Raw genomic sequence first — 19,218 nt, 5'->3', positions numbered from 1 at the left:
CTAATCCACTCCAGCATCAACTGTTGCAAATGCCAGGCTCTCAGATTAATTTAGATTTCATTGAAAATTAAATTTCAGCAAATGTTTCTTCATTTGTGTTGTTGTTTTGTATCTGTTTTATTTAGGTATGGCCTGCGTAAAGAGGAAGCAGAGTCCTACGTGCTCTGCGACGCCATTGGCTCCATCGGCGAGCACCAGTGGAAGACGGAGGGCTTCCGGGTCGTCGGAGACAACGAGAAGCCCCTCCTCCTGCAGTCCCTATGGAAACCAAGAGAAGGCCTGGCGCGACGGTTTGAAATCCAGAGAAGGAGCTTGGTGGAGGAGAAGACTGCCAAAGAAAAAGACACCATCACTGCCGGTATAAAGCCTGACTCCGCTGTCGCCTCAGGGTGCTTCAGTGCACCACATCCTGACTCAGGGTGTCTGCACATCCTGGAACAAGAGACGTTAACCATTAAAAAAAAAAAAGTTGTCAGTATTAAATCCAGTTTTAGAGTTCTCACAGTATAAATGTGGGTTCTTGGCGCACCATATTTCCAGTGAGAAATCTGCCAAACCACAGAGACCAAACTATATTTTAATGGGTCTACTTTTTTATTTCCTTTATTTCAATTTCTGCTACAAATTTTGACTTGAATCTCCTTCTTTCTGATATTAAATGGTCCAAAAACTTTACATATTAAGATAATGCCTGCAGCAGACATAGCGTAATTTCATTAAATGTTTTCCAGCGACACACCCTCTCTTAAACAATCCACTGTTTTAACATGATTCTATAAAAGCTTTACACAATAACATGTGTGGCCTACTGACATTAACACAACATGATGCAACAGAGAAACAGCCATAATTTTCCATACATGGTTGACACCAGTGCACAGGGTGGACCCCTTTCTGTCATTTCTACTATCGCTCTACTGGAGGCCCCGGTTGTGGTTGACACAGCTGTGGTGCTGTTTTGTGTTTTGCTTTTATGAATGGTGCAGCTTGTGATAGCCTTCTATCGGTGTCAGCTTGTATATGCCTGCTGTGTGGGTGACCTTTTTTTTATTTCCATGAGCTCTGTCTTTTTTTCCACTGAGGTCTGTTTCCTGTATGTGGCTTCTCCATGTTGATTCTGGCATAAACACATGATGTACTAATGACTGAACACACAAGCTCACACACACCTTACTTTACTTCAGGAAAAAAAATTTTAAAAAAATAGTGTCGCCCTATCACTACATGTATTTATACAGCAGATCACGTTGCAGGCCCAAACCTAATTTTTTTCCGGCTCCCTGCTAGGTATCAATGCCCAGGCTCGTAAGCTGCAGAAGAGCCGCTCCAGAGTGACCTCCACCCTCATCGAGAGGACGACGACACGAAGCCAAAAACTGTGGCGGAGCAAAAGTGAGATGGACCTCTTAGATTCTGACACAGAAAACAACCCGGACACAAACCACGATAAAAATCAGGAACATGAAAATGAAAGCCTGGAGCATATTTCAGTGCTCCCAAAAACAAGCCCAGAACAGAATCACATTCAGTCTCAAAGAGTCGTAGTTCCCTCAGAGGGGGACGTCGGGTCCCAGGCCAAAACAGAGACCCTCTGTCAGATGAAGGCAAGAACCGAGAGGGAAGGAGCGGAGTTGGAGAGGGAGGAGACGGAGAGGGAGGAGACGGAGAGCAGCGACGATAACACCACACAGTACTCCATTCATCCTCCTCATGACTGTCCATACCTGCTGCTGCTACAGGGCTGCAGCCTCACACAGGTATCTCATTCAGACACTCTTCTATCACCAAATCCCACAGTCATCATTCACACGCATGCAGACATGTTCACAGTTTACATAGTATCACATCTAAACCGACTACTACAGCAGCTCAATTAACCCATAAAGACCCAGTGGTACTTTTTATGTCAGTTCCCACATGAAATTTTCACTATATCTAACCTTTCTTAAATGATTTATTATGCAGGTGTCAAACATGTGGCCCGGGGGCTAAATTGGGGGCCCCTGGGATGAATTTGTGAAATGCAAAAATTACACTGAAGATATTAACAATCCTTTTAGTTCAGGTTCCGCATTCAGACCAATTCAATCTCCAGTGGGCAGGATTCAGTCAAATACTATCATAATAACATATAAATAATGACAACTCCAAATTTTTCTCTTTGTAAGTGTAAATATTTTCATGTGTTTACACTAAAACAAAGTATAATTTCGCAAAAAATGTGAATAACCTGAACAAATATGAATAACCTGCAATGTCTTAAGTGAAGTAAGTACAATTTTAACAATATTCTGCCTGATATTAAATGTTTTGTGTATTTGTAGATCCACTGTGATCTGTAAGTGATAATGTAAATGTGTAAATGATAAACTGAGGCAGAATATTGTTAAAATTATATTTATTTTTTCAGTTTGTTCATGTTATTCACATCTTTTGAAAAGATAGTTTATAGATATAAAGCTTTTCACAATGTAAATTTACTTTTTTCGCTCTAAAAGACAGAGAAAAGTTTGGAGTTGACATTATTTATATATTATTATGTTATTATTTTACTGGTTCGGCCCACTTCTGATCAAATTTAGCTGAATGTGGCCACTGAACTAAAATGAGTTTGACACCCCTGATTTATTACCACTGATTTATAATAGTATCCTCTGTATTTTGTATTTTATCTGTATAAATCAGGTATTTTCCTGTATTTAAGTCACCGATCATGAAGATGTTCATAAAAACTCAGAGTAAAGTTGGGGGTTATTATTTCAAAAACAGAGAAAACTGACGAAAAAATGACTTTTTCAGTAAAATATATCATTAATTGAACATAAACTAAGCATTTTCATCCACGGTCATTGATACAACTCCATGGATTTTACTGGTGAATCTGTTGTTGAAGATTATATATTTTTTTAAATTTATTTATTTTTTTACCTTACATTGTTTGTTTTATCTTTTGGTTGTGTTTTAGATGCTATTTATCCTATCACTGTGTATTAGTTTTTATCAGTTTTAACCCATAAACGCCCATAGCTACTTTTATGTCAGTTCCCAAATGAAATTTTCTCTCTGTCTAACCTTTCTAAAGTGATTTATCACCATTCATTATTATATTATCTTCTATATTTTGTATTTTATCAGTATAAATCAGGTATTTTCATGTATTTAATTCACTGACCATGTAGATGTTCATAAAAACGCAGATTAAAGTTGAGGGTTATTACATCCGAAAATGAAAAAGGTGCAGAAAAAGTTACTTTTTAAATAAAATCTCACTGAACATACAGCCAGTGTGTTCATCCACTGTCAATGATCCAACTCCATGGGTTTTACTGGTGAATCAATGTTGTAGAAGATGACGGTAGAAGATCCACGGTAACTATAGAACATCTGAACGTCCAAATGGGTCATATCTGATGACCATGAAAAGACAACAAACTGCATTTTACACCAATTATTTACTTGTTTTGATAGGATTAGTAGATCAACAGGTGTTAAACAGTTTAGATCAGTAGGTAATTTTGGTCAGTGATGGATGTTTGGGTCTTTATGGGTTAATCTTTTGGCACATTTTGCAGAGAAATGCGTCAGAGCTGCAATGCAAAGAGACAAAGACAAAGGGGAGAGTCATTATGTCAAAGGTCAGCAAACCGTACGAAGAAAAACTGTGTCAAACACTGATCAGGAAACAGAAAAAGACAAACCTAGTGCTGCTTCCTGAATGATTACCAGTGGGTTTTAACTGCCACTCACACACACACTCCCACAGCCCTTTGATTCTGATTCTACGTCACATTAATGCGTTTTAATCATCTACCACACAAAATACTAATATGGATGAGATTTATTTGTGAATAAATTCATCTGATTAAATCTGTCCCCTTGGAAAACAAAGGCATCACAAGGGAAATGACAAACAGAATAATCCCTGCATGCTGTTCACGTCACTCTCTGTGATTAATTAAACATTGTTTGCATAATCCCGCATGGATCAAAAACACAAATCTAAAGCCTCCACATGATCAGACTATTACGTTTTCACTCTGAGAGACTGGAGTTGTGTAACTGGAGGTGTAATTCTCTAATTTCCTCCTTTTTGTCGCAGACTGATACAAAAAATTAAAGACTCAGACTCACTTCAGCTTATTACATCTGCTGTTTTTTCACTGACCAGAGCTCTATTTGTTTTTCAAGGCCAGAGTCGTGAAAGGCATGCAGTAGCTAATGCATGAGCAACTGTGGTTTCTTTGCCGTGGTAGGAAAACCACTCAGATTTTTTGCTTAGATAAACGTGGCTACAGAGAAAACATATTTTATTACAAGTATTCAAAATATTACTTCAATTAAGGTATGATCCTATGGATTTGCTGTTACAGTACTCAGGTTTCCCATTTGCTCACTAAAGAATGTGCGCAGGCATACAATGCAGCCAGTTGTAATGGAGCCATTTCAACAATACATGATGGAATGTTGAATATGTATGATCCAAATTGTAGTATTTTATGAACAGTTTTTATATTGTTTGAGTGTAACTGAATATACAATCATATGAACTTACTGAACATATAAAGCACATAGAAACTATAAAAACACATAAGCTATGTTGCTAATTCACTTACAGTATATCATGGATTTACATCTTAATTTATTCTGAGAATACATGCATATGATCAGTAAAATAATGGTGTAAAATAAGGATGAAAAAGTGTAGGTAACATAAAATAAACATGCAGTGGTGGCCAAAAGTTTTAGCAATGACACAAATGGACATAAATTGCATAAATGTGATTTATTTATTCATACAGTGTTCTTCAGTGTATATCAGAAACTTAAAGCTGCACTAATCATTTACTTTTTTGTACAATGTGATATGTCAGTAGTGAACCTTGAAGGAAGCAGAGTATCATTGCTCATTATACTAGCTTGTCAGACTGGAACTTTATCATGTTGTCATTGTCACAACATTAAAATTGTACAAGGGAAAAATGAGGAAGAGAATATGTAATGATAGAAGAACATAAAAACAGGCAATGGGAGGATGTGATAGACTAATATAACAGAAGTGTTTTGCAGCTTGTTGCCAGGTACATAAGTACAATTTACAATTTTAGTACAATTTGAGATGTAGTCTGTTGTATTATTAAGAAAAACCTGAAAGCTGAGGCATTCTGGTGTGCATCATTTATCACTGACTATTTTGCTGCATATAATCTCTTCTACCACAAAATTAACCCATGAAGACCCAGTGCTACTTTTGTGGCAATTCTCATAGGATTTTTTTTTCTCTATTTTTAACCTTTCTTAAGTGATTTATCACCATTTACTCAGATTCAGATTCAAAAAACTTTATTTATCCCATACGGGCAATTCATTTGCAGCTTACCACAGACATCAGCTCAGACATCAGCCCATATCCAAAGTGCAATGTGATAAACATAAATAAATCAGTGCACAAATACAGGACTATTGAAAGCAACTATGAATAAATGCATTGAAATAATCAACAATAAATAATCAATAAATACCAATGCAGACTAAAAGACTAAAAGACCCTAATGGTTCCGCTAATATTAAAAAAAAAAAAAAAAAAAAAAAAAAAAAAATCATATAAAATTACTAAAATGGCTTCTGTCAGAGTTTAAAAGTGTGATAGCTGAAGGAATAAAAAATTTTGAATATCTGTTGGTTCTCCTCTGAGGAGCATAGTAACGCCGGCCTGAAGGCATCAAGGCAAACTTCAGATGCAACACATGGTGAGGATCCCTGATTTACTCTAATATTATGCTCTGTATTTTGCATTTTTAAGTGAAAATCTGGTATTTTCCTATATTTCAAGTACTGATTATGTAAATGTTCATAAAAGTTCAGACGGTTATTATATCAAAAACAGAGGAAACTGAAGAAAAAGTGACTTTTTCAGGAAAATATATCATTAAGTGAATAAACCAAGTATCTCCATCCACTGTCATTTATCAAACTTCATGAATTTTACTAGTGAATCAGTGTTGTATTAGATGATAATGTTTCACTACGAAGCCTCTGAACGTCCAAATGGGTCATATCTGATGACCATGAAAAGATGACAAACTGCATTTTACACCAATTATTTACATAAATTAATAGGATTAGTGGATCAACAGGTATTAAACAGTTTAGATCAGTAGGTGATTTCGGTCAGCGGTGGATGTTTGGGTCTTTATGGGTTAAATATCTATAAAATAAGAAAAGTACTGTATTGTAGTGATTGCAAGCCTGACTAAACAAAGAGAAGGAGGATAGAACTTAATAAATATGAAGTAATTTACTCATTTGTTCCACAGTGTCTAGTAATATTAAATGTCTATCTACCATTTGTCCCATTTCTCTACACTCAGGACTTTATCATCTACCTTCTCGCGAGCCCCAGCACTGTCATTGGTCGTCAAGGTGACCATGAAAATGAACCAAAGGCTGACATCTCCCTCTTTGCCTCCGATATCAAGCCAAGACACTGCTATTTCCGTCGCCACCAAGTGGGCAGCCCCACGGCGCTGTGCCCCTGTCAGGACGCTGTGGTCACAAGGAACGGTGAGGTTCTGACCAAAGAAGTGCAGCTGAACCCTGGGGATGTCATTGGCTTGGGACAGTACTACCTGTTTCTGTTTAAAGACCCTGCAGCTTTGACCCATAAGGTAACATGTGAATATCGGTTATGTATCTAAACCTATAAAGACCCAGTGCTACTGTTGTGACAGTGCCCAAATTTATTTTTTCTCTCTATTTAACTTTTATTAAGAGATTGATCACCATTTATTATAACATTATCCTCTGTATTTTGTGTTTCTTCAGTGAATATCAGGTATTTTCCTTTATTTAATTAACTGATTGGGTAGATGTTCATAAAAGCTCTGATTGAGTTGAGGCTTATTATATGACAAAACAGAAAAAAACAAGTGGTGCCAGGCACAACAAACCCCGCCCCTCGCACATTTTGTATCTTATTTTGGCGTCAATCCAGCTGATGTCATCATATCAATTGCATACCCTTTGCACCGACGCTACAGTTATCACGTGACTAGGGGTACAATGCCACGGTGGACGGCAAAAGCAACGCAGCAAACAAACGAATGAGCAACGGATTATGGCTACCAGCACTGAAAAAAAAAGTTTTGGAGTTGTCCTGTGAAGTGACTCACCTTACTGGATGGCACAAAGAACACTATTTGGAGAAGTTAGTGATAGCAGGGCTAGTGTCTGTGAAGAAGGATGGAACTGTTGTGTGCAACCACTGTACGTGTAAAGCAGGGTTAAAAAAACAAACAAAACATTCAGATCAAATTCTATATTAGCCGGTTTGCCATAAAGTGTGCAGTCCGGCACTTCCACCGTCCGTCATGGCATGAACAGAACGTGACATAACAGGCAAAGGGTCAATATATGTGCCAAGTTTGAAGTATATTGAAACAAAATAGATGTTGTTATACACATCTGAAATCTGACCAATTATGAGTAAATGGGAGAAGAAAAACGATTTTAAAAATTCATAAAAAATTTGAACTTTGACCTACTTTTCCCAAAATGTAATGACATCCATTCTGGGTCACTGGCAATCTATAAACCAAATTTGGCATGAATTCAACCAGTAGTTTTGCTTCTTGAGTGTTAGCAAACAAACAAACAAACCGAACCAAAAACAAAAGTGATTTTTTTTCAGCAAATATATCTGTAACTAAACGTAAAAACAGGTGTCTCCAATCAGTGTCATTTGTCAAAGATACCAGTGTTTCCATGTTCACTACGAAGCCTCTGAATGTCCAAATGGGTCATATCTGATGACTGTGAAAAGATGAAAAACTGCATTTTGCCTCAATTATTTACATGTATTGATAGGTTTAGTGGATCAGAAGTTATTAAACATTTTAGATCAGTAGATGATTTTGGTTGCCAGTAGCTGTTTGGGTCTTTTAGGGTTAATTACGGTGAGATTTCACTGTCTGTGCAAAATATTTACACTTCATTGTTTTCTTTCTTTCTCTGTGATGAAGAATGTAAACAAAGATGATCCTGAGCCTAGCCTATCTGCTGCTCCCTGGTTGTTGGGTCAGACCACTTCTTCTCCTACGACAAGTAACCCTGAGGAAATGATCCTCTGCAACACCTGCATCTCTACTTGCACTGAGCCGCAGAGCCCGAGCAGCAAACAGTCCCTTTACAGAGATCCTCCCCTGTTAAAATCAGCCCAAGGCCACAGTTTGACTCTTAATTATGAGACAGAGCACGAGGATCAAATTATCAAGGAGATAGTCGCTTTGGGAAGTAGCAGCGCCAGTGACAGACCACCGCTGACAGTTGCATTTTTGCTGTGCATGTGTGTTCAGTATTCATCCACATGTCTTCATGCACCAGACCAGCGTAAGCTTCTACTGCTCATTGCCAGTGGAGTTCAAAGTACCATATGGGTGAGTTATGGAAAAGCAGATGTGAGAATATCTGCTATGCTTGTATAAGATATGCATGATGGCAGAATTTCTCTCTCTCTACTTTCCTAAGTGATTCATCATCATTTATTATATTATCTTTTGCACTTTTCTTTGAAAATCTGATTTTTTTCTGTATTTAATTCACTGTATGTAAATGTTCATAAAAGCTTGTGGGTGTAAATTCGGAGGTTATTATATCAAAACAGAGAAAAGTGAAGAAATAGTGACTTTTTCAGCAAACTATTTAATTAACTGAACATTGAAACAAGTATCTACAAGCATTACCATTTGTCAAACTACACAGGCTTTAATGGTGAATCCACATTCACTAGAAAGAATCTGAACATCCAAATGGGTCATATTTGATTAAAAGCTGCATTTTTTCAGAATTATTTAAATGTGTTGATAGGATTAATTGTTGAAAATATATTAAACGTACAAACAAACAAGTTACTAAATAGTATTACAGTTCATGGTGACAGACAAGGTTTCTTTTTCATCCCATTTTAATTATGCAGCATTTATACAAATGATGTATGTTGTAAAACTGCTGAAGTAGCAGACTGTAAAACATAAATGGAGAGACAACACACCCAATAGTCACAGAGTTGACATCATCGTAATTGTCTCTCTCCACAGTCTGAATCATAGAAGATGTCTCTACAGCTTTAACGTGACCAGACTTGTAGTGATTTTTGCATTTTTTATTTTTTATTTTTTTACGTCATTCTCAAGCAACAGCTTTTTTAGTGTTGGTGATATGTATCATCTGTGATAATGCAGTACACTGACTGTTTCACACATTTCACTCGTTACTTTTCTATCTTTTTCACAAACAGTGACTTACTTAGCTTGTAAAATTGTATTTTAAGTAGATAAACACCTTCACCTATATTAAAGACAGAAAACATAAATAAACGTTTAGTAAATAACTTTATATTATATCATCCATACACAAGTTGATTTGGCCCTGTCAAAAAAAAAAAATCACAGTTTTGTAAAAAGACATTATAGATATACATTTTATATTGTTATTATTAATATTTTCGCAGATAATATTGCACATTGTTGATGCTGCAGAAAAAAAGAAGAGATGCAGTGAAGTACTTGGGGGGGTTGATGGTAGGATTTTCCATGAAACTGATGAAACTTCGACATTGGAACCACTGCATTGTGGTTGGTATCCATTACATCAACCACAATACAGTCTAGGATTATCAATGACCCTTGTACTTAAGAATCTTAATCTTAAAAATTGCCCCATTAAAACAATGTGTGGCTCACTATTATATACATCTGAATCAACTCAATGTGAACAGCAAACTTTTGGCTGATCTCAGCAGGAAAAACAGTTGAATAAGCATTATTTCTCAGCATATATTTTACATGTGGACATGCAACTCTCACTGAAATTGAACCGCTGCTTTTTACACAACACACACTAGGATTAGTGGACTGCCATGCCATGCCTGGGGAACAAATTGGGGGTGTAGTGCCTTGCTCAAGGGCGCTTCAGCCAACAATTTCTCTGCTGGTCATGGATAAAATACAATGGTTTCACTGGGGCTTGAACCCAGGACCTTCTGCGTGTGAAGCAGATGTGATAACCACTACACTATGAAACCTACACAACCCTAAAATTTACACAAATATCACAATCGTGGATTAAAGAAACTTAATCTGGTAAATGTATGCTTTAAGAAATGAGAATGCTGTGAAGGTGCATAACTTCGCTGTCATTTGAATTAAGCTTCATTCCAAACATCTGTAATGGTATTTAAGGGTTCAGTGTGTAATATTTAGTGACATACAGAGGTGAAGTTGCACCCAAATAAATACCCTGTTCTCCTTCCCTATTTTAGCAAAGAGCATGTTTGTTTTGTCCATTCTGGGCTTTCTAGTCTAAAGGATTTTAACTCTGATCCAACAGAGTAAGTAATATAATGCACTTTAGGGCTGGATCCAGCTGTGGCACAGTGGGAGGGAAAGGAATATGACAGTGTTTTTCAACCTTGGGGTCACAACTCCACATGGGGTCGCCGGGAATTTCTAGTAATTGATTAAAAAAATAAATTGCTTATAAAAAATATATATTGTGAGTTGAGAGAAACAATCACAATACATAAAAGACATGAAAAACTCTGAAGCTGAAACTGAAGCACTGTGGTACTGTTTATCTGTCAAATGTTCGTTGTGGTCGGTTTCAGATGCAGCAGCTCTTTCATAATTCATAGTTTGAGTTATTGTTTGTTCAGTATTAATTGTCAGCCTTGTAAATCCAAGCTGGACTGACTGTACATATCCTGACCAAGGAAAATAAAATTCTCACTTTGTGCAGTAATCTACACCTGGCTTTTCTGCCTCCGTCCATAATAATATACATTATATAGACTAAATGTCATCTAAAATTAATGATTAGATGGAACATAGTATAGAAGACTATTACATGATCGAAAAACAAATTAATTTTAGCCAAAAAAAAAAAAAAATCTGTTTTGAATGTCTGGGGTGTCCAGAAATTTGTGATGTTAAAACGGGGTCACGAGCCAGAAAACATTGGGAAACATTGAAATATGAGCTTCTAAAAGAAATATGGTGTTCTCATTTCTGTAAGGTTAAGTCTTCGCTTATTATAGTGTTATAGATAGGACCTTTAGATCAATGCTGTATTAACAGAAAAATGTGCTGTTCCCTAATGCAAATTCTCTCTGTTGTCTTGCAGGAGATCACAAAGGACTTAGCTGCAGTTCAGCCTGAAACGTAAGTGTACTCTAACTTCTGTGTTCTGCACTATATTCTCTATGTGACACGTCACAGTCTACACGACAGATGTATCCTTATGTACCACAATCACAGTTCAGACTCAGAGGACTTCCTGCAGCATCTCAGCGTGGAGGAGGTGATCTCAGGTTTGCGCCCCCTGGTGGTGTGGATGTCCAACAGTCTGGAGCTGCTACACTTCATACAGTACCAGCTACCTCTTATTCTGGAGTGGAGAACCCAAATGGAGCATGGACAAGAGGATAGGGAAGAGAGAGATGACAACAGGGAGGATGAGAACTTTGGTTAGTAACCCATTGGGCTGCTTACAAACTTAAAAAAAAAAACTAAACTTTTTTTTTTTTTTATACAGTCGTGGAAAAAATTAGTAGACCACCCCTTGTTTTCTTCAATTTCTTGTTCATTTAAATGCCGGGTACAACTAAAGGTACATTTGTTTGGACACATGTAACAATAACAACAAAAAAAAGCTCATAAGAGTTTAATTTCAGAGCTGACATTTAGCCATTTTTTCATGTTTTCTTGATAATAACCAAAATCACTTAAGTTTTTACATCGATAGCATTGTACTGCCAAAAACAGTGCTTTTAGGCATTCCATTTTTTCTTTTCTGTCTGTTTAAGTCACATGATATACACAGGAGTTGGTACTTGATTGCATAACCATTGTTTTCGATGCCTTTTGATGGTCTAATATTTTTTTCCGCGATTGTATGTCTATATGTTTGCTTTTCAGCCCTGTTAGAACTTCGACTGTCCCGCGTTCGTTCAGCCACAGAGGAGACAATAGCTGTTCTGGAAGAGGTCATCATGCTTTCCTTTCAGCAGTGTGTGTACTACATTACTAAGGTGAGAACTCAGTTGCACATAGCCCGTCTGTGCTAAAGTCAATAATGTAACGGGATATTTGATCAGCTAATGGCCTGCATACATCTGTAACTGAAGTATTGTGCAAGGTAAGCTAATTCTCTACCTATATTTAGCTACAAGGGGAACATTTTCAGTCCATTGGAGTGTAACCCTGCTCCGTGTGGGCCTCTCACTGATGGCTATGATGTGTTCTTAAAGAAAGGAAAATAATCAGAGACAAGCTGGGAATAAAGAGCCCAGCTAGCTGCATTGACACGTTCTAATAGACTGACCAGCCAGATCACACTGGGGCATTATGACATGGGACAGAGGCAGGACAGTGAAGGCTTTTGTGTTTGTGTGTTTATGAGGAGAGAGGATGAAGAAATCAGTCTGGCTGTCTTCATGTGGTGCCAGGGTGACTTTGGAACGTCTAAGGGAACAAATAATTCTCACAAATGACTGTGACACGTTGCCCAAAAGCTGCAAAAGGACACATCTTTAAGTCCCCACCCACAGGTGTTATCAGCAGATTCTATCTCCTAGTGTCTCTCACTTAGTTTATGGTGCATATTAACATTTTTGACCTCTTTATTGTGGTTTTCTGACCTGAAAATGTAATGTTTTGACTCAGCCCTATCACTTTCATCAGTCACCTCTAAAACCACTTCCTGTTGGCATCAGAAAGTGATAAGGAAACATCTGGTGAATAAAAATACAAAGATAATGGTCAGGAGCTGAGTTATTATATCGTTCACATACAAAGATAACACAAAAAAAATTAAAACTACAAGTAAAAACATGTTTTTTTCCCCACTGAAGTAAATATATAAAGTACAATGAACAATCCAACACAAAATAAAATGAAATCTAATTTCTGGTCATATTAGCGTCATTTTTATTTTCCCTCACTATTATGGTGTCCAAAAGTAAAAAAGTTTTGCACTGTATGGAATATGTAAAAATATATATAAATATATTTACATATTTAATATTCTGCATTTGTTCATCCTTCCTTTTTAAATTTCTTAACCTTAATTTACTGATCTAAACTGTTTAATACCTGTTGATCCATGAATTCTATCAGTACATGTAAACAATTGTTGTAAAATACAGTTTATCGTCTTTTCATGGTCATCAGATATAACCCATTTGGACATTCACAGGCCGAAACACCATCATCTTCTACAACATGGATTCACCAGAAAAACCCATGGAGTTGGATCAGTGACAGTGGATGGACACACTAGGTTTATGTTCAGTTATTGATATCTTTTGAAAAAGATGCTTTTTTTCAGTTTTTTCCAGTTTCTGATATAATAACCTTTGAATTTACTTTGAGTTTTTATGAACATCTACATGATCAGTGAATTAAATATAGGAAAATACATGATTTAGACTGAAAATGCAAAATACAGATGATAATATGATCATAAATGGTGATAAATCACTTAAAAAATGGGTCAATATAAAGAAAAATTCTTATAGAAACTGCCACAAAAGTAACACAGGGTATTTATGGGTTAAACACAAACTCCAAGAGTAAATAAAAAATAATTGGGAACCATATGGACTTCGGTCAGAAGAACGCACTGTCAAAAGGAACGATTTAAAAAATGACTCTTCTTCTGCTCATTCATTCATTCATTCATTTGGCATTTGTTTAAATCATTGCATTGGACACATTTTCAGTGCTGTCAAGGGCTCAAATAAAACCAAATAAATACTTAAAACCATAACAATGTGCCAGAATTCAATAAACCATATAGTTATAAAAGCGAATAGGTTGTAAGCATTGTTTTACATTAACCCACAGAACATGGTATTGTGTTAGGTTTTAATGTGTGTTGTAAAGGTTTCCAACTGCGGGCAGAAACTAAAGTTCTTTTTCCATTTTTTTTTTTTTTTTTTTTTTGCCCGGGGGATGTTGAGCATTAGCCAGTCACTTCAGTGAGCTGAATAATGAATGGAACTGGTTTAATAAAGAACTGATGTGGTGCAGCATAAATAAAAACAATAGCTGTCAGGTTTTAATATTAGTTACCCAGTCTTTGCTAATAAAGTACAATGATTTGTGCAGTAAGTCCCAGTGGTTAATTAGAAAAAAAGTTTACAACACGGTTTTTCAGCAGCAAAGTATATCTAGTAATGAAGTCGTTCAAACAAAGATCCCTGTCTGCTCAGTTTTAAAAGCTGCATTTTGTCTAGTGTTCTTGTGTTCTCACTGTTACTTAGAGAAAGAGTGAGTGGTATTTCATTGTAGCCACAATATCCAGCTTTATGCACTTTTACTAAAGCACCACACCCATTACATGGATTTGTGCCGGGAAAGTTTCAGACTGATTTCCATTTGAGCTGTGTGGGTGTGTGTCAAATCACTGTCCAAAGAAAAAAAAAAAAAAATCTAATGAGGAGATTGGTCCATTTAGGTTCAAACAATCACATCTACAGCAACAAATTCCAAATTTCTCTCCCAGTAGATGAAACAGAAAAGAAGCAAAGCCTTTCCAATGACCTGGATGCTGCTTACCGGCAATGCTCAATTAGCGAGCAAAGGGGCAGAGAAAAAAAGAAAGCCATGTCAAGTATCAAACCACATCAGTGGATAACATTAACGCACTGCTGCTCTGACAGAAGCAGCCAAGCCACCGTCTCACATGTCCTGCCAGTTAGGATTCAGATCCACTTTGTATCTGATGTGCCAGGTTTGAGGGATCTTCTATATCAGCTTCCTGTGCAGGAAGGAAATCAGTGATATGACACTGTATCTCCGAAAGAGGAAACTATAGAAATTCCTGAGTAGCTGCTGTCTATCACAGTTTTAGAGAATATGTGTTTTTTTGCCAGTGCAAGGGGATGTGGTTATCTAAGTACCTGCCTCGGACTAGCCTGTAAACGACTTCCAGATGTCCTGTGTCAGTAGATTCTTAAGAAAAAATATAGTATGCAATTTATCATGTAAGTTGGTGCCTATGTGGGCTCATGTCCACACTGCTCTGGCCAGTTTTCTTTTCTGACACTTTTTTTACACTAAAAACCAGAGAAAAACAGTGTCTGCTGTACAAACGACAAGCATAGAAATAGTGTGAATAAAGAAAACACAGTTTATAGATGGTGATGACTTTGAAAATGACAGTTTTGCCTTATGCAGCAAATACTTAAGAGTTAAAATGCTGTTTTTTATGTAGCCTGGCAGAGGAAATGGGAATGGCAATGGCTAAATTGTAGTTGTATTGGTAAAATATTGTACTTGAAGTTATAGAAAAGTTTGGTAGTTCGGTAGAAGTATAGTTTTATGACTGTTTCTTATACCAGATGCTAGTTGTGATGGCTGTAGACATATGTTTTGTTATTATCCCATATGGACCCAGTGTGACATTTGTGGCAGTTCCAGAATGAATTTTTCTCTATATTTAACCACCCTTAAGTGATTTATCACCATTTGTTGTAATACTACCTTCTTTATTTTGTGTTTTCTTTGATGAAAATCATGAATTTTCCTACATTTCATTTACTAATAATATAGATGTTCACAAAAACTCAGAGTAAAGTTGAGAATTATTATATCAAAAATAGAGACAACTGAAGAAAAAGTGACTTTTTCAGCAAAATCTCTCATTAACTGATCATAAACCAAGTGTGTCAATCCACTGTCACTAATCCAACTCCATGGGTTTTACTGGTGAATCAATGTTGTAGAAGATGACGGTGTTTCCACGTTCGCTATGGCACCTCCGAACATCCAAATGGGTCATATCTGATGACCATGAAAAGATGACAAACTGCATTTTACACCAATTATTTCCATCTATTGATAGAATCAGTGCTTCAACGGGTTTTAAACATTTTACGTCAGTAGATGATTTTGGTAGATGGTGGATTTTTGGGTCTTTAAGGGTTATTCATTTCATTTAACAAAGAGTAGATACATTACACAAACATTTTCACATGGTTGAGGTTAGTATAGGCTAGTTTTTTCCCCTTGGCTTTGCTATTTAATCCCTTTGTCATCCATCATGTCTGTCACTCCACATGACTTCACTTAATAACTTAACAAAGAACAGACATAATACTTGGTGCTAGAGGTTGGATTTCAACAACATGTCACATATGCTGTATTTAACGTGTTAAGGTAGAAAACAAGTTATTACATGACAGCTGGGCTGAGTGAAGGTTTTTTATACCAGTGGGTTTTTAGACCACTAACAAGTGACCTTTCACATTCTAAATAAGAAAAAAAAAAAAAAAAAAAAAAACTCAAGAAAAAATGCACTGTTTTCTGCATTTTTAAAGTGAATTTGAGAAAAAAAATGGAAATATAAGCAAACATTTTATGTGTTGCATCATTTTCTCCTTCATTTTGCTGTTTAATCCAGGCGTGCCATTTTCATCCATCACGCCTGTCACTCCACAGCAGGCTCAGAGCCATTTTTTTTCAGGACTGACAGTAAGATTTGTGAAGAATGCAGCAAGGACACTAGGATTAACCTGGTTAAGGTCTAATGATGTATTCTTGCAGCTGCTCTTTACTTTTCCCATACACGGCTTTGTCAGTGATCTATATTGGTGTTACTGGAGTGTAGCCAGTGTCTGACCCCAGTTTTAGTTTCTGCAGGGGGCGTTTCAATGTTCCAGGGTGTGAACAACAAGTTTCAGCAGGGGGCGTTTCAATGTTCCAGGGTGTGAACAATAAGTCTGACTAAACATATGGGGAATGCACAGAGAACTATGAATGACAAGACATGTTAAGGACAGCAATGACATTAATAGAAGCAGTAACATTTTCTTAAATCTTTGTTTACTTATGGGGTTATTTATCCTCATCTATTCAATGTGAAGATTTCTGTGGGATGGAAAACAAAAGGCGCCATTGGTGACTAGTTATTCTATCCAAAGACATGTCATGGTGAATCCAGATCCACACATCCAGGCTTGTGGGCAGACAGCGTGTTTACTTCTCTATCACACAGAATGCAAAAAAGTTATCAAGCAGACAGACAACACAGAATAGACACTTTATTTTTCTTACTGTGGGGTTGAACGTGCCATGAATGCATGTGGTAATCCCAGAATGTAGGGTTCCTGAATGAATGAATCCTCCTGCTGAGTGACATTTTCCAACCAGAAATACTGGAAGATTATTTGGCTTAATGTTCACCCATTTCCATTGTCTCATGTGATGGGAGCCGTGGCTTATGTTCTGCTGTTCTGCCTTACAGTAAAATGTAAAACGATCTCCTCAGGGTGGATTCCTTCAGAAGTCTTCACTCAGCAGTCTTGTTGCAGCACCATGCCAAGCCCACACGAGCCATATTCAGCTTTTTAGGAATGTGGATCTATGGCTGGCACTGGTCTCGGAAGCTTGGTGGGTGTAAGAGTGAGATTGGAGGGGAAGGGGGATGTCTGTGTACAATTAGCCTGAACAAAGCTATCGTTGTCCGGATTTGCTCTGAAGAGCAGGATGGACCTTTGGCTGAAATGAAGGAAATGTTCCAGTCTTATTCTCACTTTCTTTCTTTTGATTCCCTGGGAGGACAAAGCCGGTTGTGTGAAACTTATCTGATACCAGCTAGATTATATGGAATGGTGTGAGAAGCAGAAACTGACATGCAGATGTAGTATGGGTGGTCCGAAATCTGGGTTGGAGGGTTACATGTTTTAGTTTATTCCAGAAATCAATAAATCCACTCCACAAAGTAACTTTTCCAACCTCAAGCTGACCCACAGGAATTGTCAACAGTCTCCATTTCTTCATGGTAAAGTGAGTCACTCTGCATGGAGCTGCATGTGTCCTCTTTGTTTCAACCGATTCTGTCTTTTCAGGCCCTGTACCCTACCCTGCCGGGTCTTCTGGACTGCAATCTGTTCAGGGAGAATCCAGAACTGGAGCTTTCCGGTGGTATCAAACAGATGGTGGAGGTCCTGACTGAGACCTGGAGGCTACTCTTGGACAGTCAGCTTCATCCAGAGATTTCCTCCCAGCTCATCGCCTACCTTTTCTATTTCATCAACGCATCGCTCTTCAACTTGCTTATGGACAGAGGTACCACTGCATAAGTGTCTTCATGTGTTATATCTCTTAGAACATAATAGACCATGTTGCTAAATTGTCACTTAGGATAGATAAATTGCCCCTTGACAGAATAGACAGACAGTTGGTTGAGTGTGTCCTGCCCCCTAGTGACCATAAAAATACATTGCAAAGGCTGCAGAACCAATTCATTTTGATTTGAGTTCATCTACAAAGCTTGCAGAATGATAAAAAGCACCACTTGCTTATAGAATATATGCATCCACATGCAAGCAGTAGTAGTAAAATATTTGAGGACACAGTGATTGCAACCATTGGTAGACTCTAACTAAGTAGTTTTACTTGAGTATTGTACTCATACTATGTGATTTTTATGTACTTATATTCCCATTTTATGCAACTTACAGCTGCACATATTGTACTTTACACTCATAACTATATTTTGCTGACAGCTTTAGTTACTTCTCTAAATATATGTGAAAGATAAAGTGGTCCTTGACTGGTTGAGTTTCAAATTCCCTTTTTTCTGAAGCTAAATAAACTCTTGGATTATGTGGAATGTCAAGAGAATGTTCCAGGTCTGTTTTCACATGTGGTTCTCACAGGATCGCAATGCTATAGAACATGATGGAGATTAACCCTTCGATGTGTCTGGACCCTACACTACGTGACCTGTGTTGGACTCAATGTGCTTTTATGTCACTTTTGTCATCTTAAAAATAATCATTTATATTATATTTTGGTCCACAAAAGAATGATTTCATTTTCAAAATATTTTTCTGTTTCATGTTTTTAACATTTTAAACGATTTTAAAATGTTTTTTTTTGTATTTTGAAAATTTGACAAGCAAGGTGAATAGCAAACTATATATAGTATATAGTATACAGCAATAGAACAATGTCAACATCCATTTTGTGAGTGAGTGAGTCCACGTATAAGTGCGCAAGTGTATGTTTGAGTGGGTGAGTAACGGTCCAGTTCCTCTCTCTCTCTTCCTCCCTTCTCTCACATCAGTGTATGCATTTGTGATAAACTACCTGTTTCTGGTGATCATTCCACACATGGACTGCTGACTTAACCATCTTCGTTACTTGGGCAGATCTC

The 19,218-nt window shown here is 37.1% G+C and overlaps 1 protein-coding gene and 1 non-coding gene across 4 annotated transcripts in view; one reads left to right on the top strand and one right to left on the bottom strand.

The window, feature by feature from the left end:
- The window catches only part of LOC115410001 (ras-associating and dilute domain-containing protein-like), a 36,705-nt gene that overhangs the window by 7,612 nt on the left and 9,875 nt on the right, over nt 1-19,218 (top strand). For 2 of the 3 annotated variants that reach the window (XM_030121398.1, XM_030121401.1), the window contains exons 4-11: nt 126-358; nt 1,288-1,757; nt 6,369-6,665; nt 8,019-8,432; nt 11,176-11,213; nt 11,304-11,518; nt 11,970-12,082; nt 17,906-18,125. In XM_030121398.1, the coding sequence (XP_029977258.1) occupies nt 126-358; nt 1,288-1,757; nt 6,369-6,665; nt 8,019-8,432; nt 11,176-11,213; nt 11,304-11,518; nt 11,970-12,082; nt 17,906-18,125 (2,000 nt within the window). The remainder of the gene's footprint in view (nt 1-125; nt 359-1,287; nt 1,758-6,368; nt 6,666-8,018; nt 8,433-11,175; nt 11,214-11,303; nt 11,519-11,969; nt 12,083-17,905; nt 18,126-19,218) is intronic. The other variant, XM_030121399.1, reaches the window with a different exon arrangement.
- On the bottom strand, nt 10,006-10,078 carry trnav-cac (transfer RNA valine (anticodon CAC)). Its single transcript has one exon. It is a non-coding gene; the product is annotated as a tRNA-Val (tRNA).

The sequence above is a fragment of the Sphaeramia orbicularis genome, chromosome 19, assembly GCF_902148855.1.
Source record: "Sphaeramia orbicularis chromosome 19, fSphaOr1.1, whole genome shotgun sequence".
Lineage (NCBI taxonomy): Eukaryota > Metazoa > Chordata > Actinopteri > Kurtiformes > Apogonidae > Sphaeramia > Sphaeramia orbicularis.
This window is presented reverse-complemented; position numbering and strand designations above follow the sequence as displayed.